The sequence below is a fragment of the Vulpes lagopus genome, chromosome 7 (assembly GCF_018345385.1).
Source record: "Vulpes lagopus strain Blue_001 chromosome 7, ASM1834538v1, whole genome shotgun sequence".
NCBI classification, from domain to species: Eukaryota; Metazoa; Chordata; class Mammalia; order Carnivora; family Canidae; genus Vulpes; species Vulpes lagopus.
The window spans coordinates 21,404,111-21,430,889 of record NC_054830.1 but is presented as its reverse complement, the minus strand read 5'-3'; the positions used below and the strand labels follow the sequence as shown (position 1 = coordinate 21,430,889).

Here is a 26,779-nt window from a genome sequence, read left to right as displayed (position 1 = left end):
AGCCACCCAGGGTGCTGGTTAGTACATATTCCCAGGTCCATCCCAGCCTCTTGAATCAGAACTGCTGAAGTGGAGCCCAGGAGTCAGCATGAACAGTAAATACTCTGGTATAGTTCTGTTTTGGGGTCTTAGAGCCACACTGTGGTGCAGGGGGCAAATTCCAGCACCACCATTTATTAGTCCTTGGGCAAGTTCCTTAACCTCGCTGAGCCTCAGTTTCCTGATCTGTAAAATGGGGACAATAACGATGCCTACCTTGTGCAGCTGCTGTGGGAGTAAAATGGGATCATGAAAGTGAAATGTCTGGCACAGTGGCTACATGGGCTCAGCCGTGTTCTCATGCCCAGAGACTTCTGAGTGAGAGGCAGAGCCGTCAGCTTCCCTTGAGGGAGGGCCCCTGGGGGCGGTCCCCTGGGCAGCAGGAAGCCCTGACTGGGCAGGGCCCTCACCCAAGACGCCTGCCACCTAGTGGTGGTGCCTGGGACGGTGCCTAGCTCGGCCTCCTCCACTCAGCTGAGGCCCAAGGCACCACTAGCCATAGCTTCCACTGCCTGCTGGCAGCCCCTCTCCCTGCCCTGCTGCCCGGGGAGCCTAGCTGGCTTGGCGTCAGCCCTGGCACTCCCTCTCGCTTTGTAATAAAATAGGCTGCTTGGGTCAGCTTTCCTTGGCAGGGAGGCCACCTGGCACAGAGGGCAGGATGGAGGGGGCCAGCCTGGGGAAAGAGATCCTTCAGTGACTGCCAATTATAGTCTGGTGTTCTCCAGGGATCACTGGTTCCTCAAACCAGGTGATCCCTGGGGAAGAACCCTTCTCATCTTCCTTCTTTTCCTAGTGCTTCATCATTCATTTATCCATGCATTCACTCATTCCATATCCAAATGTCTACTGAGTGTCAGGCACTGGGGCTTGATCACCAGGACTGGCAAGCTTTTTCTGTAAAAGGCCAGATGGTATATATTCTCAGCTTTTAGGGGCACACTATTTGGCTCTTATAGCACGACAGTAGCCACAGACAGTATATAGACAAGTGGGTGCATGTGGTTGTGCTCTGATGACATTTTATTTGTGGACACTGGAATTTGAATTGCATATACTTCTCATGTGTCAGAAAATATTCTTCTTTTGGGACATCTGGGTGGCTTAGTTCGTTAAGTGTCTGCCTTTGGCTCAGATCATGATCCCAGGGTCCTGGGCATTGAGTCCTGCATCAGGGTGTCTGCTCAGTGGGGAGTCTGCTTCTCCCTCTCCCTCTGCTGCTCCCCCTGCTTGTGTGCTTGCTCTCTCTGTCAAGTAAATAAATAAAATCTTTAAAAATATATTCTTTTGACTTGTTCCCCCAACCATTTGCAAATGTAAAAACTGTTCTTAGTTTGTGGGCTGTACAAAAGAGGCAACAGCCAGCAGGCAGCAGTTCACCAGCCCTGAGCTTAGCCGTCTACAAACAAGCTGTGGATCATGCCATACCCTCGTGGTGCCAATGCTTTTAGGAGAGGAGAGGCCTTTGGGGAGGCTTAGCACGGAGGGAAGGGAAGCCTCCAAGCTCAGTGCTGCTCAACCACTGCAGCGCTCCCAGAGTCCATCCCCTCAATGCCACATATATTCTCTGTGGTTTAGACATGGGGACTCTTAGGTCTCCTTTGGGACAAGAAGCTTTTGAGGGCAGGAATATCTTCAAGCATGCAGGGTCAGAAAGCACCTGGGTTCTAATACCAGCTTGACTGCTCCCTAGCTGAATGATCTTGGGTGAGTTACTAACATCTCTCTGTGCTTCTATTAGCACAGCATATTACAGATGCTGACTGTAATATGCACCCCCAAGAGTTGTTGAGGGGGATAAAGGAGTTGAAACATGCATGTACAATGCATGCACAAGAGCCTGACATGGAGTCCGTGGTCAGTGCTCATTGAACCCTAGCACGGTTCCTCCCCCTAGCCACCCCAGCACTCAGGATGGCTCTGAGCACAAAGTACATTTTCAATCTCTCCTTACTAAGTCCTAACTTTCAGAATGAGAGAAAAAAGCCCCCAACTCTGTACCCAGGAACCCCTCAGAGTTTGTGTCCTGGAGTCCCGTGAGGCTTTGCTCTTTGGACTTAGCTTGGACATTTCCCTTTTGGCTTCTTTGCTTCCAGCAAAACGATCTCCTTGTCCCTCCTAGACCAGCCCACCAGGATGCCCAGGGTTAAGAGTATGTGGACATGAAGAGCTCTTGGTTGGTTCTGCTTCAGGGACGAGTCATGGAGGAGGAGGCTACTTGGCTGGGGATAAAGGGAGTGCAAGCCTACCTTGCCTGCCAGCCCAAGGTCCATGGCGATGGGCAAGCTGCCCAGGTCAAGCCCTTGGGCATCTCAGCCATTAGGCCAAATACATTAGGCCGAGCCTCTAGCACTTTGCCCTCCTCTCTGGGTACATTCCTCTCCCAGGTGGGTGCCTGATTTACTCTGCCTTCCAGAACATGCCCCCTCCCCCTCTAAAAGCCTCTTTTTGTCTAGTTTCATTTTTTATAGCACTTATCACTATGTGAAATTTTATTATTAGGACTGTTTCAGTTAGTCTTCCTTCCATTAGATTTCAGGTTCCTGAAAGGCCAGACTTTTGTCTGCTTTCACCCTTACGATTACCCTCACAGAATAGATAGATAGATGATAGATAGATAGATAGATGATAGATAATATCTCCTATTTAATATATGAGCATACTGAGTTCCCCCAGGTTAGTGAATAGCAGACTGAGGATTCAGGGCCAGGTCTGTTTCAGAGTCAAACACATTCTGAACCTCTACCATCAGACACAGTTTGATTATTGGCAAGATGGAGTGGGGAAGGAGAGGACATAGGCCTTGACCCCTGTAGTCTGTTTCTAGGAGCAATAGCAGCCGTAACAGGGCAGGCGGCATTTATGGAACTCCCGGGAGCCTTCTCGGGGCTCCTGCTGCAGGAGGCAAAGCCAGGAGGGCTTCACTCTTGCCTTCTTGGAGCCCATGAGCTGTTTAGACAGAGACACATACTCTAGCCTCTTCACTGCAAAGCAGACTGCGCTAGAAGCTATAAACATAAAGTGCTCCTGCTGCAGGAGGCAAAGCCAGGAGGGCTTCACTCTTGCCTTCTTGGAGCCCATGAGCTGTTTAGACAGAGACACATACTCTAGCCTCTTCACTGCAAAGCAGACTGCGCTAGAAGCTATAAACATAAAGTGCTTTCCAGGTGGTTAGGTTGCTGTAAGTATTTACCAAGGACTAGGCGGCTTAAACCAGAGGAATTCATCCATTGCAGTTCTGGAAGCTACAAAGTCCAAGATACAGTGCTGGCTGGTTTGTAGATGGCCGCCTTCTTAGTGCATCCTTGCATGGCGGGAGGAGAGAGTGAGAGCATTCCTCTCTCTTGTCTCTTCTTATAAGGGCACTAACCTCATTCATGAAGATACCATGCTCATGACCTAATTACCTTCCAAAGCCCGCACCACCCCTATCCCTGCCCCTGTAATACCATCACGTTGGGGATCAGGGGGCTTCAATATGACTTTGGGGAGGATGCTAACATTCAGTGCATAGCAGATACTGACTGGGGTACTCGGGAAAGTGGTTGGTGTGGAGGGATGCCATCGGGGAAGGCACTTTGGGGCAGAGGGCAACAGGAACAGGAGCCAAGGAGATAGGGCCTGTTTGAGGAATGGTAAGGGCTCCGAATAGCTAGGCCTGGGGCGTGCTGGGAAAGGGCAGTGGTGGTGTGTCAGGTGGTTCAGAAGGTAGGCTGGCGTCAAATCACGGGAAGGCCTAAAAGGGACTGGGCAAGGGGGCTTCCTACGACTGCACAGCAAGCAGTAAGAACAACTACACGGTGGCTGGTGCCGGGCTTTGGGTGCTTCACGTTTTACAAGGCGCTTCCCGACCGTTCCTCGGCTCTGCCCTCAACCCTGGCGGCGAGTAGGCAAAGCGCGGCGAGTTTAAGGATCTGAAGCCCGCGGTCGGCTCAGTCGGGCACAGGTGGTGCAGATCTGAGTAAGTCACATCTCCACGTCTCATCTTACTCGTCTGGCGGCGGGGCCCTGTGCTCAGCTCTTTGGGAAGGGGTACACAACACCACACGCGCGAAAACGACGGCCTAACTTCCAAGCCTTCCTTGGTCCTTTCAGTAAGGATGCTGACGGTACCTGTGCCTGGTTCGGGCGCCTGTGGCGCAACTCGGCGGGCCCACAAGGCAAGGACCTCGGGAACAAGGCGGGAGAAGTCAGTGTTCCTCGGTCGCTCGTCCGAGGCCTCGGGGGAGGAAGTCCGGCTACCTTTAACAGCTTCTCTTCATTTACTTGGGACCGGGAGGGGTAAGCGCTGAGCGCTCACAGGCTCAACACGAACGACGAGGCGCAGACCCTCTGACGTCACTCAAGCCGGCCGCGTAAAGGACCGGAACTTCCCGTGCTCCGCCTCCGCCGCCCCCAAGCCGCCAATCAGAGAGCGGGCCGCTCCGTGACGCCTATCTCCGAGCGACGAGGCGGGTTGGTGGCGGCATTTCCGGGGGACTGAGCCCGGGCGCCCGGGCTATGGGGAGCCAGGAGGTGCTGGGTCAGGCGGCCCGCCTGGCCTCCTCTGGTCTGCTCCTGCAGGTACTCTCTGGCCGGCCGGCCCCAGCCCGAGCCGAAGCCGGGATGCGCGGGGAGGCGGCCCTGGGGCCCTTGAGAGCGCGCCCCCCACCCCCCACCCCGGGGAACACCCAGTCCCAGGCGTGGACCCCGCCACAGAAGGGTTGGGCAGGAGGCGGTGGCGGCGGAGAAGGGGCGCCCGGGCCTGGAGTTAGAGCCCCGGCTGGGAGACTGCAAACAAGGCACCTTCGTTCTGAGCGTTCGTTTTATCTCCCATGTGGTTGTAGGAGGCAGGCCGGGTGGCAGGGGTCCCTTTGGTGCGGTGGCATCGAATGTTTTTAAGGCAAGGGGTTCACTCTCTGCATATCACATCGCTGACCCTCAGAACACCTTCTTTAAACGCTCTGATCCCCGCTGAGTTCAGAGAAACAGTATGGCAGAGCTAAGAAAAAGATGCTTGGGCTTAGGAGTCCCGGTTCTGCCCTGCGCCTGCTGCATGACCCAGGACAGAGAACTTCTAAGCCTCAGCCCCTCATCGGGAAAATTGGGGTAATGATAGTACCTAGCTCATAAGGTTGCTGTGAGGCTTGACTGGAGTCATCCAGGTAATTGCACTTAATGCCGTACCTGACTCTTAGTATGCGCTTAGTAAATGTTGGCTGCATTTTCCTTCTGGCTATGTGACCTTGGATAAGTCACTTCCCCTTCTTGGCCCTAATTTTCATTATCAGAAAAGACACATGCCAGTTGGTCCAAATGGTATCTAAAGATTCTTTTAACCCTCAGAGCTGGTCATTCTAAGTGGCTCAATTTTTCAGTGGTGCGCTCTTGAGCCATGCAGCCTTTCCTCAGAAGAGTCTGGCATCCACCCTCTCCCTTTATTTATTTTTTTTATTTTTTTAAATTTTTTAATTTTTATTTATTTATGATAGTCACAGAGAGAGAGAGAGAGAGAGAGGCAGAGACACAGGCAGAGGGAGCCCAATGTGGGATTCGATCCCGGGTCTCCAGGATCACACCCTGGGCCAAAGGCAGGCGCCAAACCACTGCGCCACCCAGGGATTCCCTCCCTTTATTTTTTTTAATAAAGATTTTATTTATTTATTCATGAAAGAGAGGCAGAGACACAGGCAGAGGGAGAAGCAGGCTCCACGCAGGGAGCCCGACGTGGGACTCAATTCTGGGACTCCAGGATCACGTCCTGGGCGGAAGGCAGACAGACACTAAACTGCTGAGCCACTCAGGGATCCCCTCTCCCTTATTTTAGAGGCAGCATTTCTCTTGCGTATTAGGAGAGAGAACCAGCTACCTTTGAGCTCAAGTTTAGTCCTTGTCACTTGGCAGTTCTCCGGCCTTGTGAAAAATTGCTTTGCTTTGAGCATCAGTTTTCCTCATCTTAAATGAGAACAATAAAGCAACCTCATAGGGTCATTAGCAAGATTAGATGACATGACTGTAAGTGCCTGGCTCATTATAAGTACTTAGTAAACACTAAGTATTTTTATTATGGTAATCAGGATTTTTTAAATGGCCATTATAGGGATGAAAGGAAACAATCACATAAAACATGTAGAAGAGCTCCTTGCACAAGATAAGTGTTTGATAAACATTCATCTAACTGTGAAGTAGGTGAACCCTGAATTTACCAAATTGTTTTCCTTCTGTTCCACAGCATAAATAACTGAGTTTAGTGCTTTATCCACAACACTAATTGTTTAGGCTTTGATGATACCTTACCACCCAGATTGGCTTCATAAAAAAAAAAAAAAAAAAAAGCAAGTCACAGAAAATACAACGGACCAGGAGTCAAGTGGCCTACCTGTAAAAAAAAAAAAAAAGTGGCCTACCTGTGAAGTCAAGCTGTGTCATATGATTGTTGTGTGACACTGAGCCAGTCACTTTGTTCTGAGTCTTAACTTGCTTCCTGTGCATTTACCCAGGTGCTTTTAAGGGTCAAATAATTAACAGATGTGAAAATGCTTTATATTAAACTGTAAAGTCCTTGAGGGAAGTAGATGGAGGATGGGCTAGATGGGCAATGGATAATGAAAGAGGGCACTTGTGATGACAACTGGGTGTTGTGTGTAAGAGAGAAATCACTGGATTCTACTCCAAGGATCAATATTGCACTGTATGTTAACTAACTAAAAAAAAATTTTTTTAATATTTTATTTATTTATTAATGAGAGACAGAGAGAGAGGCAGAGACACAGGCAGAGGGAGAAGCAGGCTCTATGCAGGGAGCCTGACGTGGGACTTGATCCCAGGTCTCCAGGATCAGGCCCTGGGCTGAAGGCGGCACTAAACTGCTGAGCCACCTGGGCTGCCCCTAAAAATGTTTTTTTTTTTTTAAACCCACAATATATATACAATGTGTGTAATAAATCTTTTATTAAAAAAAAAACTTTATTTATTCATGAGAGACAGAGAGAGAGGCAGAGACATAGGCTGAGGGAGAAGCAGGCTCCTTGCTGGGAGCCTGAGGTGGGACTTGATCCCAGGACCCCAGGATCACAACCTGAGCTGAAAGTAGATGCTCAACAAATGAGCCGTCCAGGCATCCCAAATCCCTCATTTTTAATATAAAAAAATGGTAAAGTCCTTTACAAAGTTAAATGAAGACTATGTTGCTAGTAAGGGCCACTGTGGAGCAAACCTCAACCTTCATTGAGGCATGAACAACCTCAGCTTCATTAACTCAACCCTTTCATCAAGCCAATTAGGAGATAGGGAAATAGCCTGAAACATTTTCTTAGACAATGAGAACTTTGGCTTTTAAGTTAGCATAAATATGTGTACATTGTTTAAAAAAAACTTTAGGTTTCCTGAGTATTTTAATTGGTATATGTTTAATCTTGTATGCTGCAAACACTTGAGGTCGGTTTGCAATTACATTCTATTCTGCAAGAATTTGAGAGCTTATTCTCTGTCTTAATTCTGAGCTGGCCATAGTGAAAGTATTAATGCCTTTCATTTGTATGTATTTTTCAAAAATACTTTCACCTCCATAATCTTGTTTGATCCTTGTTATCAACCCTATGAGATAGGTAGCCTCATTTGACAGGAGGGAATTGAAGCTCATAAGAGTTAGGAGATGATGGGTGATTTGAGATTATCAACTGAGCACTTTTTCCATTCAGGGCTCCATGAATTGGCTTCAGACATCTAAGATTGAGTAAAAAGTTTGGTATATACATATCTGCATGTTTCCAAGGAGAGCTACAGAGCTTTCATCAGATTCTCAATGGCTACCTTTGATTGCATAAAGCTTAAGATTGGCTTTGAAGACCTTGTTGCTCTGTGACACTTATGTGTTATAGACACTGGCAATGTGAAACTGCACTCTCCCTTTTTTATCATACCCTTCCCCAGAGATTTTCAAACCATCATGGCCCATTGGCATATTTTGATTGAATCTTTCAAATTTCAGCAGTTCAGGGGCATCTGGGTGGCTCAGTCAAACGTCCACCTTTTTGATTTTGGCTCAGGTCATGCTGTCAGGGTCATGAGATCAAGCCGTGTATCTGGGTCCACGCTGGGTATGGAACCTGCTTAAGATTTTAAGATTCTCTCTGTCCGTCTCCCTCTGCACACATATTCTCTCTCTCTCTCTCAAAAAAAAAAAACAAAAACCCACAAAGCACAACAAAACCAAACTGAAGCTGTTCACAGGTAACTGAGAGTGATTTGTCATTTGCTGTGAAGCACACTTGAGTTACACCTGCCATGCTTCCTGGATGGGGGGGGGGGGCGGGGGGGCGCTGAGGTTTGCATCTGATCAACATCTCCATTTAGCATCCCCACTTAGCACCCTGTTGTTCTCTGTCTCATGGAGAAATTCTTTGGTCAGGTGGTTTTCTTGAATTGTTTGAAATCCTGGGATATATCCCCTTCAAATGGCAATAGCTAGCTAGACTGTCTCCCTTTCCCCATTTTGTATTATCTTATTATTTGCAGTTATCATTTAAAAGGTACTTCATTATATGTTAACAGTAGTCATTTTTTTTAAGATTTTATTTTTAAGTAATCTCTATATTACTTGGAGCTCAAACTCATAACCCCAAGATCAAGAGTCACATGCTCTACTGACTGAGCCAGGAAGACACCCTTGTACTCAAAAAAAAGAAAAGGATACTTCAACTCCTCTCGGGAAAGTGGCAAATATTCAGTAAATAAATACAGCCCCCTTTTTTTTTCTTTTCTAATTAAGAAGACAAGTTCAAAGAGATTAAATGTCATTATCAGAATCTCCAGATATTACTAGGCAGAGAAGAAAGAGGAGTTAGACCATGTGATGCCTAGAGATTTTGCCATATGCTGCAGGCTCCCACTTGTACTATTTCTAAACAGGCTGGAGAGTGGGCCAATGTGGAACACTAACTAGAATTCTGTGTCTCCTGGAGTGCCTAACTTTGAACCTGAAGAAATTTACTGAATGTTAGAGTCTTCCTCTTATTCATAAATTAGAGAGACTTCTAAGTGCCTTTGTGGGTTCTTTGACCATAGCACAGGAGTGCCAGGGGACTGCAAGGAACTCAACTTCAGAAGAAACTCAGGTGGCACATTTTTGAGAGGGTCTCTCTGGCAAAGCTGCTGTATGTCAGTACATTATTAGGAAGAACAGCCACATATTTTCATTTCACAAATATATATTCCCAACATAATTTATTCTCATGTATTTTTCCTCTTTTTCTGTAGGTGTTGTTTCGTCTGATCACTTTTGTCTTGAATGCATTTATCCTTCGCTTCCTGTCAAAGGAGATCGTTGGCATAGTGAATGTAAGGTAAGAAGGGTTGTATCCTGGTATTGTCTACAACTCACGTCCCTAGTCAGGGTACCTGTGTGCCACCCTCAGATTTTACAAGCATGGACTTTTACCAGAAGCAGAGTGTTTTAGCAGTAGGCTGAGGAAGAGCACGCCGGGGTGGGGGAATGAGCAGGCGATGTTGCTTTTAATGGCCCCATGAAGTGTTTTCCATTAGTGGCCTCCAAACGCACATTTCTCTGCCAGCTGTTCCGGTTTGCCTGCTCTTAGAACCCAAGAGAGGAGTGGGAGTAATTCTCTGCAAACTCTATCTCAGGTATAATCCTGTGTTCTTGTCCTGCTGACAGCAAAGGAAGCAGGAATTCTGCAGTTCGTGAGGATGTGCTGTGTAATTGCAGGGCTGGAGCAGCCTGCCTTCCCTCCTCAGTGAATTTTTATAATTGGAAAATGGTAGTTAGGGTGAGAGCTTGAGTTCTTGTCATGAGTCCCTTGGAGACTCTTAGAAAGCTGCCTTGCTTTGTCTTTTAGACTCCATTTTGTTTCTTCTCCTCTCCTTTCTGTTCAAAGGCACCCACACATACTCTGTATTCACAAATGACACAAAAGTATATGAAGTGATATGAGTGCTCAGAATAGCTCAGCTTCTCAGGTGTACCTTCATGTCCTGATAAACAAGACAGTGTGTTCTAGACAGCATTTCACATCAGATACCCACCAGACATATGCTCTGGGCTCTATTCTCAGAGTTTGGAGGAGATTCTCAAATTGTGACTGGCAAAGGAATCATCTGAGAAGTTTTGCACTAGGTAGGACTGAGGAGGAGCCCAGGAATCAGTATTTTGACAAGCTCCTTAGATGATTTTAAAGTAGAGGCCATACTTTGAGAAATACTGTTTTAAAAGCAGGAAGAGGGGTGCCTGGCTGGTTCAGTGGGTGGAGTGTGTGACTCTTGATCTCAGGGTTGTGAGTTTGAGTTCTACATTGGGTGTACAGATTACTTAAAAATAAAATATTTAGGCACCTGGGTGGCTCAGTTAGTTAGCTCAGGTCATGGCTCAGGTCTGTGGCTCAGGTCATGATCCTAGGGTCCTGGGATGGAGCCCTGCATCGAGCTCCCTGCTGGGTAGGGAGCTTGCTTCTTCTTCTCCCTGTACCTCTCCTTACTGCTTATGCTGTTTTGTGCACATGCACTTTCTCACTCTCAAATAAATAAATAAAATATTTTTAAAAATTAAAAAGCAGGAAGGAAGAGGACCAAATCTTTTAGGTTCTCAGATTTGAAAGCAGTTTGGGCTTCTTATCATCCTGTCTCCCCTAGATTAGCAGGTCTCTGCTTTGACAACCATTGTCTGGCCTGCCCCTTATTACTTAACATATGATTTGATCTGCTCATTGGCGATGGTGGACAGAAGCACTGGGTAGCAGCATGATCCTTGGACAGCCTCAGAGAGACCTTAGCCCTGGGCTTTCCTCACGTGGCTTCATCAGCCACGTCTATTGATGAGGGAAAATCTCAGCTACCTCTCACATAGATGCAGGAGAGTCTACCTAGGTACTGCCTATCCAGGAAGTATGCAGACAACCCTTGCTGATCTGGGTTGCAATGACCTCTGTAACAAGTCTTGCCTGTCCTGAGATGCTTTTGGCCAGAGCTTCCACCCAGTAGAGCCTCAGCTTCTAAGAATTGATGGGTCACCAGTCTCAGGGTGACCAAGAGGTTTCTTTGTTGTGTATGGTCATATCTTGTCCTTTTCTCCTCCATATGGTCAGAGCCGTACCTCTGCCTATAGCTGTGAAACATTAGGTTTTGGGGGCTACTGTGGCAGTGTTTATCCCAGCATAATGCCTCTGTAGGCACACACTCAGGTGTCCCCTGTTTAGTAACTCTTAGTTCCAGTGGATCAGATAAGTACGAGGCCCTGTAAGAACTCACCTCCCTTCAGAAGACTACGTCTTCCTGTCCCTGGCAAAATCTCAGTAATTCTCTCTGTGGGGAAAAAAACTAGAGTCATTACTGATTTCTGCTTTTGCTTTACAGGCTGACACTGCTTTACTCGACCACCATCTTCCTGGCCAGAGAGGCCTTCCGCAGAGCGTGTCTGAGTGGGGGCGCCCAGCGAGACTGGAGCCAGACCTTCAACCTCTTGTGGCTAACGTGAGTTGTGCTTTGGCAGGAGACAGTGTGAAAGCAAGTCTTCTAGGTTAAACAGCAACACTTGCCCAAAGCTGAGTGGTTTCCAGCTTCAGTTAATTGGGGGGTGGGGGTTTGGGGAGTGGTTTCTGGAGACTGAGCATGGGACAGGAAGGAGAGAGCGCCCATGTGGAAGGAGTTTGTTGGCTGTTTTCTCTGTGGATGGCCAGGAGCCGGGAGGAGGCTCTGGGTGGGGGTTTTGGGGCCTGGTTTCTAGTCCTGTTTCTACCCTCTTGGGACATGGTTTCTGCTGTTCCTGATGCCCATTCTGGGCCCCACTGGGCCTGTGCCATCTTTATTCCTTATCTTTCCCTCTGTAATCTTTTCTGGGCTTTTAACAACCACTTAGGATTTTTTGAAAGCCTTTTAGGGCTTTCATTATATCTTTTTTCAATTTTGTTAGGTGGATTTCAGTTCTGAGCCTTTTAGAATATTCTTGAAGGCCAAGTACATCAGCTAAAACTTGTAATGGCTTTTTGCAGTTAGATTCCTGCAGGGAGGGCTGGTCCTTGAGGTTGTTTCTCGGTGCTGCCTTACGTAACTCCTTCTTGCCTCGTGGAAATGACTGTCGTAAGGCTGGTAGGTGTTCATTTTATTAGAGGAATGACAGTTAACTACTCAGTCATATTTAAGTGCTCTGTGGTGCACATGTGAAGGGACACTGTGCAATGGACTGCTGCTTATTTGAATGTAAGAGCCAACTGGATACTGACTTTAGTCATTTGAGGTGCAAACAACAGGCGCGTACTTTCTGGGAATTTTGCTTATCTTGTCAACATAACACAGTGGATAGGAGTGTAGGTTTTGGCATTAGATGGAGATTGGGTCCTGCTTCTGCCCTTGACTAACTGCCCATGACCTTGGCCAAATTACCCAGTGCTTGTCATCAGTCTTAGTTCCCTCATTACTTAAATGAGGATAATGAAGGGATCTTTGTGAGGTGTCCATGGGATAAAGGGGGTGCATCCGAGTTCCTGGCATGTAGGAAGTGCCTTTACTAAGGCACTAATGCTAGTGCTAGCTATTACTAGTGCTAGCTATTTTTATGACTATTTTTTATAGCTATTTTATGACTATTACACTTAGTAGTGCTAGCTATTTTTATGACTATATTTCCTTTCTGTTCAGCGCTACTATTTTAATTTATTTTTATTTTTATATTTAACATATTAAAAGACATTTTTCCCCTTTTCCAGAGTCCCCCTGGGTGTGTTTTGGTCCTTGCTCCTTGGCTGGGTGTGGTTACACTTGCTCGAAGTGCCTGATCCTAATGTCGTCCCCCACTATGGAACTGGAGTAGTGGTGTTTGGCCTTTCGGCCGTGGTAGAACTTCTGGGAGAGCCCTTATGGGTCTTGGCACAAACACAGATGTTTGTCAAACTCAAGGTCAGTATGCTTTCTGCTTTAATGGGAAATGTGAAGAATAAGGGAAAGGGTGGTTTCTTAAAAATGTTTTCTAGGAGAGAATGATTTTTTTCAGATTTCCATCTAAAAGGAAATTTGGAAAAAGGCAATATGATGAGTTTAGTTCATCCCCTTGAAATTTGGCAGATGGGCTGGGCTTAAGTTTACCTCTGCTGTATTATTAATGCAAAATAGGTTTACCAATAGGGAAGTTCTTAGTTTAGATAAGAATTTAAGAGGACTGGGGATCCCTGGGTGGCGCAGCGGTTTGGCGCCTGCCTTTGGCCCGGGGTGCGATCCTGGAGACCCGGGATCGAATCCCACGTCGGGCTCCCGGTGCATGGAGCCTGCTTCTCCCTCTGCCTATGTCTCTGCTTCTCTCTCTCTCACTGTGTGCCTATCATAAATAAATTTAAAAAAAAAAATTTAAAAAGAATTTAAGAGGACTGTAAAGGTTTTTCAGATTTTTCTAGTAATTTTATTTTATTTTTTTAAGATTTTATTTATTTGAGAGAGAGAGCACAAGCAGCAGGAGGGGCAGAGGCAGATTCCCCACTGAGCAAGGAGCCTGACACAGGGAGCCCGATCCCAGGACCTCAGGATCATGACCTGAGCCAAAGGCAGATGCTTAACTGACTGAGCCACCCAGGTGCCCCTAGTAATTCTGTGTTTAATTGTGTACTGATATTAACCTTTCATCTTTCAAAATATATAATTTGATATGTACAAAAGAGTATATAGGGTATGTCTAAATTTTAAAGGATGATAGTATACTGAAGATCTGTGAACTTATCACCCAGCTCACCTAGAACATTATCATTGCTATGTTCTAACCCTGTGTCCCACTCCTGCTGCCAGGGTAACTACTATCCTAGGTTTCTATTCATCATTCCTGTGCATCTTTAGTTTCTAATAATGTAAAGTGCACCCTTTATCGCGTTTTTGCAGGTGATTGCTGAGAGCCTGTCAGTCATCCTCAAGAGCGTCCTGACAGCTTTTCTTGTGCTCTGGTTGCCTCATTGGGGGCTATACATTTTCTCTTTGGCCCAGGTAAGAGTTACAGCTTTTCCTTCTTGTTCCTGTTACTATGTGATTTACATTCGCAGTATTCATGCATGTGAGGCAGGCTGGAAGCTCTAGAAAGATAGTCTTGACAGTGCTTTTCCTTTGGCTGTCTATCCTGCTACCGGTGTCCCCAGGGACCTGGTAAGGTCCCCACACTAAGCCTCACTGTCAAACTTAGCAACTCCTTTAGGTGTTCTGTGGGCAAGCCCATGCCAAACTCACCTTTGATTGTCTTATGTTCTTATGGAGGAGGGAAAAAAGCAGTGAAGGGGTGGGGTGGGAATTGAATTGCATGTGTGTGGTTTTCCTTGGATTTCAGTCAGGTGTTTTTCAGAATAGGAGGAAACTCTGCCAAGCCTGTTTGGAACTTGGACTGTAGTCTCACACAATGCAGAGCACAGGAACCAAGTCCTGGCAGGCACGCTCTCACTTCCAGCAGCCCCAGCCTCGTTGCCATCCCATGTTCTAGTTCTAGTTCATATCTCAAGCTCTAATGAAAGTACAACTAGAGTACAGTGCTCATTTTAAAAATGAATCTTAAAATTAGATAGTTACCAGAACAGCTTATAGTACAAAGCAGTTTGTAATTTTTCTTAATGTATAGGAAGATAAGTTAAAATTTTTAGTAGTGATTTATGTGAAAGTCTTTCCCGTGTCCTGAGCAAAAAGTACAAATATTTTTGTGAAACACAGAAAAAGTAGCTTTCAAATTAAAATTATAAGAGTGAAAATTGCTTCCTAAAAGCAATTTGCAAACAGTTGTGTATCTTAGATAAGTTATTTGTGATTATTTTTGCCATGTTTTATTGGATCTGGAACTACACTTCTATGCATCTATTGTGTTTTTGATACACTCTTCCTAATAGGACAGGAGGCCATGGAGACACCCAGTTGTTGGTTGACTCTTCTTGGGAAAGGCACTTGCATTAGGACTTTCTGATGCATCCACCCAGGATACATCATAGGTCAACAAGGCCCATTCTGAGTTCATTTGCTTTCTTATTATAAGACTTCAGAGAGCTCTTGCCTGGTACATTCTCTGTCAGTGTCTATGTGAGAGGTCTAAGAGCCAATAGCACCTCAAATCAGCAGGCAGTCCCCACCAGGGTTCTGGGATTCCCCTTTGTCCAACCCACCTCCAGTTTCCTTCTTAAACAACCCCTTACAACATGACATCATATGTCAAATAAAAGAGTCACTCTAGAATATATAAAGAATTCTTACAACTCAACAACAAAAAGACAGACTATCCAAAAGTGAGTAAAGGACTTCAATAAGCATCTCTCCAAAGGAGATATACAAATATATAGCCAATAAGCACATGAAAAGATGCTCCATATCATCAGTCATTAGGCAAGTGCAAATCAAAACCACAATAAGATACTACTTTATACCCATTAGGATGGCTGTTATTAAAAAACCAGAAAATAACAAGTGTTGACATGGATATGCAGAACTTAGAGCCTTCACACATTGCCGTTGGGGCTGTAACACTGTGGCCACTGTGAAAAACAGATTGACGGTTCCTCAAAAAGTTAAATGTAGAACTGAAGTATGCCCAGCAATTCCACTCCTTGGTATATACCCAAAAGATTGAAAATATATTCACACAACTTGTATAAAGATGTTCATAGCAACACTATTCAACATAACCCAAAGGTGGAAACAACCCAGATGTCCATTACCTGATGAATGGATGAACAAAACAATTTATATGTGTGCTATGGAATATTACTCAGCCATAAAAATGACAACGTGCCACAACATGATAAACTTGGAAAACATACTAAGTGGATGAAGCCAGATACAAAAGGCAACCAATTGTATGATTCCATTAATATGCAGTGTCCAGAATAGGCAAGTCCATAGAGATAAAGCAGATTTTGATTGCCAGGGTGTGGAGGAACAGAGAGTGACTGCTTAATGGGCACAGAATTTCCTTTTGGAGTGATGGAAATCTTCTGGAATGAAATAGGAGTGGTGGTTGTACAATATTGTGAATGTACTAAAAGCCACTGAATTAGATGTTTTAAAATGGTTAAAATGGTCAGTGTTGTGTGATATGAATTTTTCCTCAATAAAAAAGGTGGGGGGATTGTTTAGTTAGGATATACTGTATGAAGACTACCCATAGGTTGTTACTATGTCCCCAGGCACGGGTCCATGGGAAGATGAAGGGAAGTGGGGGAAGGGGGGTTGTCTTGTCACAGAGGATGTTGTATCTGGTGGCATGACTCACGGCAGAACTGCTGTGTCTTCTTAAAGGGCCTGAGGCATGAAAGAAGGATGGTGGTTGGGAGCGCCTGGGTAGCTCAGCGGTTCAGCATCTGCCTTCAGCTCAGGGCGTGATCCCAGGGGCTGGGATCGAGTCCCACATCGGGCTTCCTGCATGCAGCCTGCTTCTCCCTCTGCCTATGTCTCCGCCTCTCTCTCTCTGTATCTCTCATGAATAAATAAATAAAATCTTAAAAAAGAAAAAAGGGAGGATGGTGGTTCGTGGGCTCTGTCCACAGGCATAGACAGGGGTGGAGAGCGAGGAGCCCAGATGTGCAAGACAAGGCTCCCCTTTCTCCTTGCTCTGTGCCTTTGCCACAGGAGCAGGCTTAGCATTTCCAGATTGAGGGTGGCACCTGGAGGTCTCCCGTCCTTCCTGAGCTAGTGCGCATTGCTGTTCCCAGCGGGGAGAGGAGGCAGAAGAGAGCTTGTGAAAGGGGCTGTTTGGATACTCCTCCCAACCTGCAATCAAAACCCCAGGCTATGGCTCCTGGCCAAAAGCCACCCTTTTGTCCTGGCTGCGTGGAGGGAAGGGTGGGCCTTTTTATCACCCCCCCCACACACACACACACTCTCCCCCATCCTGGAATAGCTCTTGCCCTACCTGTGCACCTGGCCTGAGAGGAGGGAGCCAACAGCTCGGTTCTGCTTTGTAATCCATGTTTACATGCTTTCCCGAGTTTTTAGAAAAGTCCCTATCATCTAGGACAGCAAGTCTTTGGATATTAGCACAGGACACATGGGTCCTTGCAGTGTGCTGTTGAGGTGGGGAGAGCCATTCCTTTGGCCAAAAAAGAACCTTTTGAGAACATATCTGACATTGCCGTTGGTGGTGGCACTAGGGGCCGGCCATCTGTCAGGGAAATGATGTCCTGCTTGCCCAGAAGACCTGTTCTCCCAGTCTGGTGAAGTGTTTAGAGCACTTTCCCCTGAGATGCCGCAGTGGAGCTGGTACTTAGGGAGTAGTGCTCTTCTCCAGAGGGGGAAGCATTGCTCACTAGAAGATGCAGTTAATAAAGACAGTTCTATTGCTTGTCTGGCCTTTGTCACATCTCCAGGCATATCTTAATTCTGCCTACATAAAAACAGTGCTGTTTAAATCAATTATTTTCTTTTTCAGCTTTTCTATACTGCACTTCTGGTGCTCTGCTATGTTACTTATTTCACAAAGTTATTGGGCTCCTCAGAGTCAACCAAGCAGCAGGCTCTTCCTGTCTCCAGAATGACAGATCTGTTACCCAGTATTACAAGAAGTGGAGTAAGTAATACACTCTATCTCTTACCATTTTAATCACAGATGCTGATTATCCCTGAAAGAAGGAAACAATTACTTTCTTGTTTATTGCTATAACAGGATAAATTCATAGCTCATGTTTATTGAGTGCTTGCTGTGTGCTAGGCCAGGGCTTCTCAGCCTCGGCACTACTGACATTTAGGGCTGGATAATTGTTTGTTTGGGGCTGTCCTGTGCCTTGTAGGATGTTTAGCAGATCTTTACTCACTAGATGCCAGTAACTATCACCTCTCAGCTGTAATCACCCAAAATGTCTGCATGGGAGACAAATGTCCCCCAGGGAACACAACTTCCCCGTTTAGCCCCTACACTGAATGCTTTACGTGCCTGAGTTAATGCTTATACCAACTCTGTGAGGCTGACATTATTATTTCTATTTTAGGGTTGAGGAACTGAGGCTTAGAGACTGTCTGCTCAAATTGAGGGTCAGCATAAGGGCAGGAGCCTGGAGTGGCTTGAATCCCTGCAGATCACAGGCTGTGGCCACCGCGTGCCACACTCTTTGTTCTTCCATGTCTTGGCTTTTCCCAGGATTGGTTTCCAGCACAGAGTCCGACACCCTAACAAAGCAGGGATGACTTCCCTGTAGCTCTGTTACCTAGAGTCAGGCCAGTCTTTCCAGTGCCCCGCTTTCCCCTGGAGAAATCCCCTGAGGATTCTAGGTGCTGATGTGTGGGAGCAAGGCATAACCTTTTCCTTCTGAACTCTTCAACTGTCAGTCCATTTGACTTTTATTTCCTGACTCTGGTGGGGTCGTTGCTACTGTCTGTGGCTGTGGAGTTGTGCACGTGATGTGATGCCGCATTGCCTCTGCTCAGAGGCTTTGCAAACTGGCCCACCCACATTCCCCTTTACCCCTGTTTGTTTGCCGGCTAGATGTGGTGCATGTAGTTGAGGTGAGGCTTCAGCTGGACTTCTCCTTATTCCCTTTTGTGATTACTTGAGAAAGTAGTGAAGTATTTGAGCTGCAAGTTTTAGAACTTATGGAATCCTGTTATACAGCTTTTCAAGAAAGACCAGATGTTACGTAACCAAGACGGATAATTCTCATTTGTTAAATGAGAGTTCTTCATCCTGATCAAACAGATCCCACCTTTAACCTAAATGGACATAGCATTTTGGGATACCAGGTTGCTTCATCTGAAGGCTGAGAAGATAAGGATTTGGGATCACTTCTGCCTGGAGCTTCTGCTGCCTGCATGCAGAGCAGGTCTGAGAGTGCAGGAAAGTCCCCCTCCTCAGTGCTCCCCAGGGTTCATCTATACCAAGCCTGGGCCAGCCCCTGTGCCCAGGAGTATTTTGAAAAGGAGCTTTGGACCATTAATAGAGGCAAGGAGATAGAGGGCAGCAAGGAGAGCCTTAGGAGGATAGGAGGATAGGAGGGCAGTGAGTGTATATTTAACCCAATGGTGGACTTTCAGCTCTGAGCTACAGTTTCCTTATCTGTCAAGTGGGAGAGTACCACTCTCCTCAGGTGCTTGTGGGAGTGGGATGAAATGGGGCATGGGAAGTACTTAGTACATGGCTGGCACAAGTGGGTGTCCATAAGTGACAGCTGATACCGTCACCCCCATGTCGCTGCTGCTTTGTGTAGGAGTAGCTCCACTGGCACATCCTAGTGAGGTGGTGTCTGACAGCATTGGGCTAGGGTCTCAGTGGTTCCATCTGGAATACCCCCCAAAAGTACCCAGACTCATACTGCCAGGACAGAAGTCTTGACTGTGAGAGGGTATGTGTACCTCCTCTTACACAGTGGCGCCATTCCTGCTGACAGCACAGCCCCATGCAGGGTGCCATCAGGGTTACAGACATGTAGGAAGGTGATTGCTGGGTCTCAGGGAGCTTCCTGTATGTTTGGGAGGCAGGACTCTCTCCAGACCTCAGAGTCCTTATTTTTAAGGTGAGATTATTGGTCTGCATGACCCATGAGGCCCCTTTTAAGACTTAAAGAATTGTGAAATATTTGAACTTGGACAAAGAGCCATTTATAATAACTACCATTGCTGACTGTGCCTTGCACTATGCTGAGCACTTTACACAGACTCGTGTGTTTAACCATCATAGTAACCCTGTGAGATATTTGTCTCTGTTTTGCAAATGAGAAAACTGAGATCCAGAGGAGTTAAGTGACCAAACCAACATCACATACCTGATTTTGGACCCACTTCTCTGTAACATGGGGTTGTGGACTAACCTTAGTCTATGTGTTTAATCTCTGTTGTGTAGTCTTCTGAAAGAAATTGACTTATTGCCCTAAGTAGTTATTTGTTGACATAACAATTTTTCAGATAGAACAATTCATTATTCAAGTTTATTTTTGTGAAAGAGGAAAGAAATGAGATGAGTCTGAATGCAGTCGATGATTTTATTACTACCATCAGCATGACTCTTGGGAGCTGCTTTGCACACTGAAGGCTCCCTCACACAGAGCTGGTCAAACAGTTACATCCAAAACTGATTTGACCAAATTGGGAGATAGATTTCTTGTACTTGCAGAATTCTATCTTCTGTAAGAGACTTTTTTAGCCTTATAATAAATGATACCTCAAATAATGGCTGCTTTTTTATATCTTTTATATTCTTTAATACCTGAGTGATTTCATAGGAGAGATCTGCAAATGTTTAAGTACATCTGAGGAATTTAACACAGCAAGCATGTGATAAGCAGTATTCTGTGTTAAGCACTGTTTCAGGTACCTTGAGTGGGGTCCCCGCCCTCAGAACTTGCATTGTGGTGAAGAGATAAGGTGTGTACTCAGATAACCACTGTGTGTAGTGTTAACAAAATAGAAGCACAGAGAAAGAACATGAATTCCATATGGGAGCATGGAAGAAGACTTTCTGCAGGAAGCTGCTTTTTTGAGCAGGGCCTTGACACTTGGGCAGGGAGAAGTGAATGTGCATGTGTAGTGAAAATGCACATTTGCCACTGCGGGAAGAAAGAACATTTGCTTGGAACCAGTTATATGCCCATCACTGTCTTGACATTGGGATTGCAGAGGTGACTGCTATACTTAGGTTGGCTGGACAGTGCACGAGGGGAGAGGAAGCAAATGGTGGAAGGAGGTTATGGCCTGCTGGGCTAGGGCCAGGTAGCAGTGGCCTCAGTGTCCTGGAGTGTGGACTTGATTCAGGGGCAGGGGATCCTAATGAAAGTTTTGTGAGCAGTGCTGTGATCTAATTGCCTATGTTGAGGCGCTTGCCATCTGTTTCACATCAAGTGTCTTGTTTTCTCTCATTCAATCCTCATATCAGATCCAGGAGATAGGACTCCTTACCCATTTTGCAGATGGGAAAACTGAGGCTTAGCAAAATTAAGTGTCTTGCCCATAGTTTTTACGCTAAGAAGTTGAGAACTGCAGCTTGAGCCTTAGTGTCTGAGCTTGACTCTGAAACCTGAACCCTTCCAGGAGAAGGATGAGCTAGAAAAAAGATTGGAAGTGAAAAAGCTCATGAGGAGGCAGTGGCAGTTGTCCAAATGAGGAGTGAATGAGGACAGCGGGAGGGTGGGTGGACGTGTGAGTGTGGACATAGCTGGGGCAGAGTTGATGGCCCCAGAGCAAGAGGGAGGGGAAGGGGTCCACTGTGGGATGTATACGTGATACAGGGCAGGACAGGGCCATTGGCTGCAGACTCCTCAGTGACTCTTGTCAGTATGGGAGGCACATGGCTGCTGGACCATCCTGAAGCAGAAGAGTTTGGGAAGGGGAAGACTGACTCACATTAAGCCATCATGTATCCCCGAGTTCTGACTGCATACCTTCCCCTGAGATACTGCCTATCACCTTTTGCCATCCACCAGTATAGCAAGGCAGTGGAATGGCTTATTGACCAGAGGATTCCAGAGAAACACAGAGCTGTGAAGACCAGCTAAGCAGTACCAACCTAGCTCTTGTGAAATAGGCCTCTTTTGACCTCCCAAGTGATAAATACATTCTAAACAAAATGGTAAAAGCCCAAAACTCATGCTGCTTCTTTTCTACCACTTAGCAGACACCTTGGAGAAGAAACCCAATCTCTGATCAGACTTCCTGCCTCTATGTCCTGAGTGAGCATTTTTGAGATAAGTGGTGTCACCATTCCTTCTAAACTGCAGTTCCATTTAAGTTAAATGCATTAGGAGAATGGAATGCTCCCATATGAGCTTTCAGATCAGATACACTGTCAAGATTACACTCTAGTAAACAACCTTTTTTTAGAGAGCTCAGTCATATTCCTAAACCCATTCACAGCCTTCTGGCAAGTAGTCTTCACAAAAGCTCCATGGCCAGCTGTAACTGCTCCTTTCCTCGGAAAAGAACACAGGCACTACTGCACAGGTCTCCCCAGAGGACCACCTGGTGTGGGGCGCAGAGTGTGACAGAGACAGAGAGAGCTGCCCACAACTCCCCTGGAGTGAAGGGCGGGATCAGTGCTAGGGATGATGTGGCTCACAGTGCCCCCTAGTGGTGTTACTCTGGCGCTCTTAGTTCTGGGGAAAGGAGATGCCTAATTTTCTTTTTCTTTTTTCTTTCTTTCTTTCTTTCTTTCTTTCTTTCTTTCTTTCTTTCTTTCTTTCTTTCTTTCTTTCTTTTTTTAAGATTTTATTTATTTATTTGAGTGAGAGAGAGGGAGAGGGAGAAACAGACTCCCCACTGAGCAGGGATCCCAATGTGGGACTTGATCCCAGGACCCTGAGATCATGACCTGAACTAAGGCAGACATTTAACTGGCTGAGCCACCCAGGCGCCCTTATGCCTACTTTTCTTGTACAGCAAAGAGGGGAGATTTACTCTTGGACTAGAGCTCCCAGTGGCATCTACTCCAGGTGCAATGATGCTTTGAGGGCTGTGTGATTTGAGAAGATTCAGGCCTGTTTTCACAGTGTCTAGAAGAAAGGCTCTAAAACCAAGGGCTGAAGAGATTTGAAGACTGAAAGTGACCCTCGTTTTCAAGAGATACTCTACACTTACTGTGTCCGGCCACATGTGGCTTTAGAGCATTTGGAATTGAGTTGGGCTGTACATGCAATGTAAGCACTGATTTCAAAGACTTAGTATGAAAAAAACATGAAATGCCTCTAATATTTACTTACATGTTGAAATGATGTTTTGGATTAAATAAATATATTAAAATAATTTTACTTTATTTTTCTTACTGTTCACTGTGGTTTCTAGAAAAACTTTAATTATATATATAGCCTGCATTATATTTCACTGGACAGCAGTGCTCTACACCAGTGGGCTTTGGGCTGAGATCAGGGGCCCATGTGACTGGGACAGGTTCTACATCTGCCCTTCAGGCAACTTCTATAGCTGTAACTGATCTTTTGGAGAGGTGGAATAGGCTTGACCTTTGTGATTTACCCCTTTCCTCCCAAAGAACCCCATGAAATCCTCCCTTTCAAAGTCATCACTTTGAGTTAATAAGAATTTTTCAAAATTCAAGTCCTTGAAATGAAGCACCTAACATAACACCCAGACTAAATATTCTGGGATCCTAGGATCCCTCCATGAGAGAGGAGAGGCCCCGGGGCGCACTGGGGAAGAGAGAAAGAAATCTCATCCAGCTAGCTGCCTCCCTCTTCCATTTTGTGGTCAGCAGTCTGGCTTTAAGACTGCCTACTCTTTCTTACAAGTTGACCTCTGCCCTTCCTAAGTGTCTGCTTTCTTCTTACCTTCCTTGTCCTTAGGAAATGGACAGTTTGGGAAGAACTGTATCAAAAGTTCTGGGTTTGTTTTTTTTCCTTTCCTCTGTCATATCAGTTCTGAGCAGTTTGCATGACCTAGGAAGCCTGGCTTCCTTTTGAAATACACAAAGTTCATTTATACATTGTGTGAAGGGACCCTGGATGGCTAAATATAGCATTAAGGTGTGGGGTGAATGGAGTAGAATTTGTTCTGCAGCTTGGCATGCTTCAGACATTGTCTAAGGAAGGAGATGACTCTGAGTTGCGTGAGTTAGATATAGTCAGCTTAACTGAGCAGCAAGGGGACAGCACAGTTCCTTAGGGCTCTCAGCAAATGATTCCTGGGTGGGCTTCTTATACCAACACTCCACCTAGAGAGTTTGTCTCTAGGACAATGGAAACCCTTTGCCAGGATTTGTCGGGTGCCTTCTATGTGCTTAGCATTAATTGAAAAATTTGTAGGAACTCCCCAAGTTGGGATTTAGGGACCAAAATGAGTTTGCCTTTCCTGTAGGATTATTTATTTTACTCTTAGACTTGCAATACCCAGGAGCTTTTGTTTTGTTTTCTTTCTAGGCTTTTGTAAATTGGAAAGAGGCTAAATTGACTTGGAGTTTTTTCAAACAGTCTTTCTTGAAGCAGATTTTGACAGAAGGTAAGTGAAAAGTCACTCTTAGCAATCAGGACACCATAGTTTGAATAAGGGGATTCCACAGAACTACCGATTACCTAAACCCAGGCAACATGCTTTCTGGAGCCCCCTGGGCAAAGGAACCTCAGAAATAGAAGCTTTTTAAATAGGGAGAGGGAAACTGACATTTATTTAGCTTGATAGTGAAGGTCAGTGCTATTGTATAACTTCTGCAGGGCCCTAGTAATGAGAAACAACTTAATTTGAATTCAAGTCTAATTCCCAAATCCCGTGTTTTATCATTTAAAGAGATGTATCATGAAGTTCTATATCAATTAGAGAAAATTTGGAAAATAGAGAAAATTATCTGTAATCTCATTATCCTATTATTTTTATATACTTCTTCTTTTGAACATTTTTAAGGAACCAGGTTTCCATCATTTTATTTTCTTAAATAATAAGATTCACCTGTGTGATAGTTTGCCAGAGTCCCAATTTCTTAAGGCTTTCCAGTTTAACAGTGACAGAGCTCTCCACACAGAGGACTGGCCTGGAGCTGAAAGTACATCTAGTTTTTCTGTGCATGTGTATTGGTTTATTTATGCCCAGCTTTAGTTCAAAGAATGAGATTTGAGGCAGCAAGAAACTGGTAAATTTAGTGGTTCCTCTCTGTATAAATTTCATATGTCTGTATATCCATATATCTATTACTGAACATATTTTTAAATCTTTTCAAAATTGTCTTTTTAAGAGAGCAAGGGAGAGTGCACATGTGTGTGAGCTGCAGGGCTGATAGCCAGAAACAGGGAGGGAGAGAATCTTAAGCAGGCTCCATCCCAAGCACAGAGCCAGATGCAGGGCTGGATCTCATATCCCTGAGACCATAACCTGAGCCAAAATCAAGTGTCAGTCGCCTAACCAACCAAGCCATCCAGGCGCCCCTCAAACATTATCTTTTAATTGTAAAAATAGTATAACCTTGTTTCAAAAATGTTGGAAAATACAAAAAAGTTCCCTATAATTCTAGCATTCTAATATAGCCATCATTATTATTTTCCTTTTTCCCTCTTTATTTTTTGTTAATTATGCTTTTAAAGGGAAATAACTCTCCTAAGCCTCACTATCCCCGTCTGTGAGTTAAGGGATGGGATCAGGAGGGGTCTGAGGGCTCTTGAGCCCTGAGAGTGCTTATTTCTAGCCTGAGCCTATAACATTGCCATTACAAAAGTAGAACTTGTTCACAGGACTTCTGGGGAAAGGGTCAGAAGCCTTTGGAGAGCTGAGTGAAGGTGCCTTAACTCTATGTTTATTGGGAGCAGGATGCGCTGTTTACTACTGTCTCCCCAATACCCTGCTGGGACTGGCACATGCTTGGTGTTCAACAAGTATTTGTTGTTGATAAAGAAAGGTACCTGTAGTGAAATTGTATATTGTGATAGTTTACATTGTTAGAATAAGGAAAATCAATAGAGGGAATTTGGAAAGGGTGTTTGCTTTTATGTACTTTCTCCCAAAGTTTTAAGAGCAGTTTAAACGAGTTGAGGAATGGATCCAGTCCATGCAAATTGGTTGCCTGGGCTGCAGTAGCTAGACGGCAGCAGGTGTAAACCAGGCCTGAATGTGGTACCGATTGCTTGCTTGCCCTATGGCTAGACCTTTGCTGGTGTGACAGCAGAGGGCTGTTGGGAATCTCTCAGGGCTTCCGTCTCCATTGCTGTGAAATAAGGAAGTGGCTGGATAAGAGAACATCCGCCCCCCCAATTATTTTTTCTTTAAAAACTACAACTCTAAAAAAAGTTGAAACCGTTCATTGTAATAGCAAAAATATAGATGCTGTTACATTCTGCCCCCACATTTCCTGAACACTGTGTGCCAGGTGCTGAGAATATACAGATGAATGAGTTATAGGCCACAGCCTCAAGGAGCTCATTCTCTCACCCAAGATGCTGTGAGGGGTGTACTTGGAAACATTAGTGTCTCTCAAGTGCTCTTGCATTTCCTGGAGTTCTGCTAGGAAACCAGGGACAGAGAAATGAGGGAGATGTAGTTCCTGTCCCCAGGAAGCTTAGAGACTGGGAGGAGAGGGCAGTTGTACCAGAGCAGAGTCAGGTCCCTATGGAAAAGCCAGACTAGGTGGTCAGCATGCTAAGAGCCGAGGCTGGGAGCAGGAGGGGCCCAGCCCAAACCTGAGCAGCTCAGAAGGGCTAAAAGCTGGTCAGGTAAACCAGAGGATGACAGTGTAGTGCTGGGAGGTGGGGATGAAGTCGGTGAAAGAGCACTAAAAACATAGCACGGGCCTCAACTTACAAAGGCCTCAAATGCAGAATTAAGGAACCTGGAGTTTTTGCAAACACTAAAGAGCAATTTAAAGGTGTGAAAGGAGGGGTGGCCTTAAGATCTGTATTGTTGAAGCTGGGACTGTTAGCAGTGAGGATGAATCAGAGCAGTGCAGAGATGCAGATAGGACCTAGTGCTGTCCTGTGGGCCCCACCTGGGAAGGCCTACAGAGGACCCTGCCTCAGACACAGTGCTGGGAGACTGCAGGGAGGCCAAGACCAAAGGGAGACCTAAGAACCTCACTGCTTCTGGCTTCTGAATATTGTTTTCCTTTTTGAGCAGGTTGGTAGGAGGTGAGAATTTGCCCTCTAGGCTGTGGTCATTCTTCAGAGCTCCGTCTCCATAGTGGACTGTGTTTTCTACTCATGGATAATAAAATTTATGGAAGGTGGGGATGGGGCTCTGGGTTGGTGTCTTCACCTTGAAGGCGTTAGCCTTAGATTTGAATCATGAGCTTGCATTCCAGAGCCTCTTCAGCCTCCATGGAGCTTTCTCCACCCAGGGAGGCAACTTGATGAGTGTATGCACATGATCATGGACCTATCATTTCACAGAACTTACACTTAAAATTTGG

The 26,779-nt window shown here is 45.6% G+C and overlaps 1 protein-coding gene across 3 annotated transcripts in view; it reads left to right on the top strand.

Annotated features, from left to right (window-relative positions):
- Positions 1 to 4,470: 4,470 nt before the first annotated feature.
- The window catches only part of RFT1 (RFT1 homolog), a 46,016-nt gene continuing 23,707 nt past the window's right edge, over positions 4,471 to 26,779 (top strand). For 2 of the 3 annotated variants that reach the window (XM_041763441.1, XM_041763443.1), the window contains exons 1-7: positions 4,471 to 4,599; positions 9,274 to 9,359; positions 11,380 to 11,496; positions 12,729 to 12,918; positions 13,885 to 13,986; positions 17,396 to 17,533; positions 23,814 to 23,892. In XM_041763441.1, coding sequence (XP_041619375.1) covers positions 4,537 to 4,599; positions 9,274 to 9,359; positions 11,380 to 11,496; positions 12,729 to 12,918; positions 13,885 to 13,986; positions 17,396 to 17,533; positions 23,814 to 23,892 — 775 coding nt within the window. In that variant the 5' untranslated portion in view covers positions 4,471 to 4,536. The remainder of the gene's footprint in view (positions 4,600 to 9,273; positions 9,360 to 11,379; positions 11,497 to 12,728; positions 12,919 to 13,884; positions 13,987 to 17,395; positions 17,534 to 23,813; positions 23,893 to 26,779) is intronic. The other variant, XM_041763442.1, reaches the window with a different exon arrangement.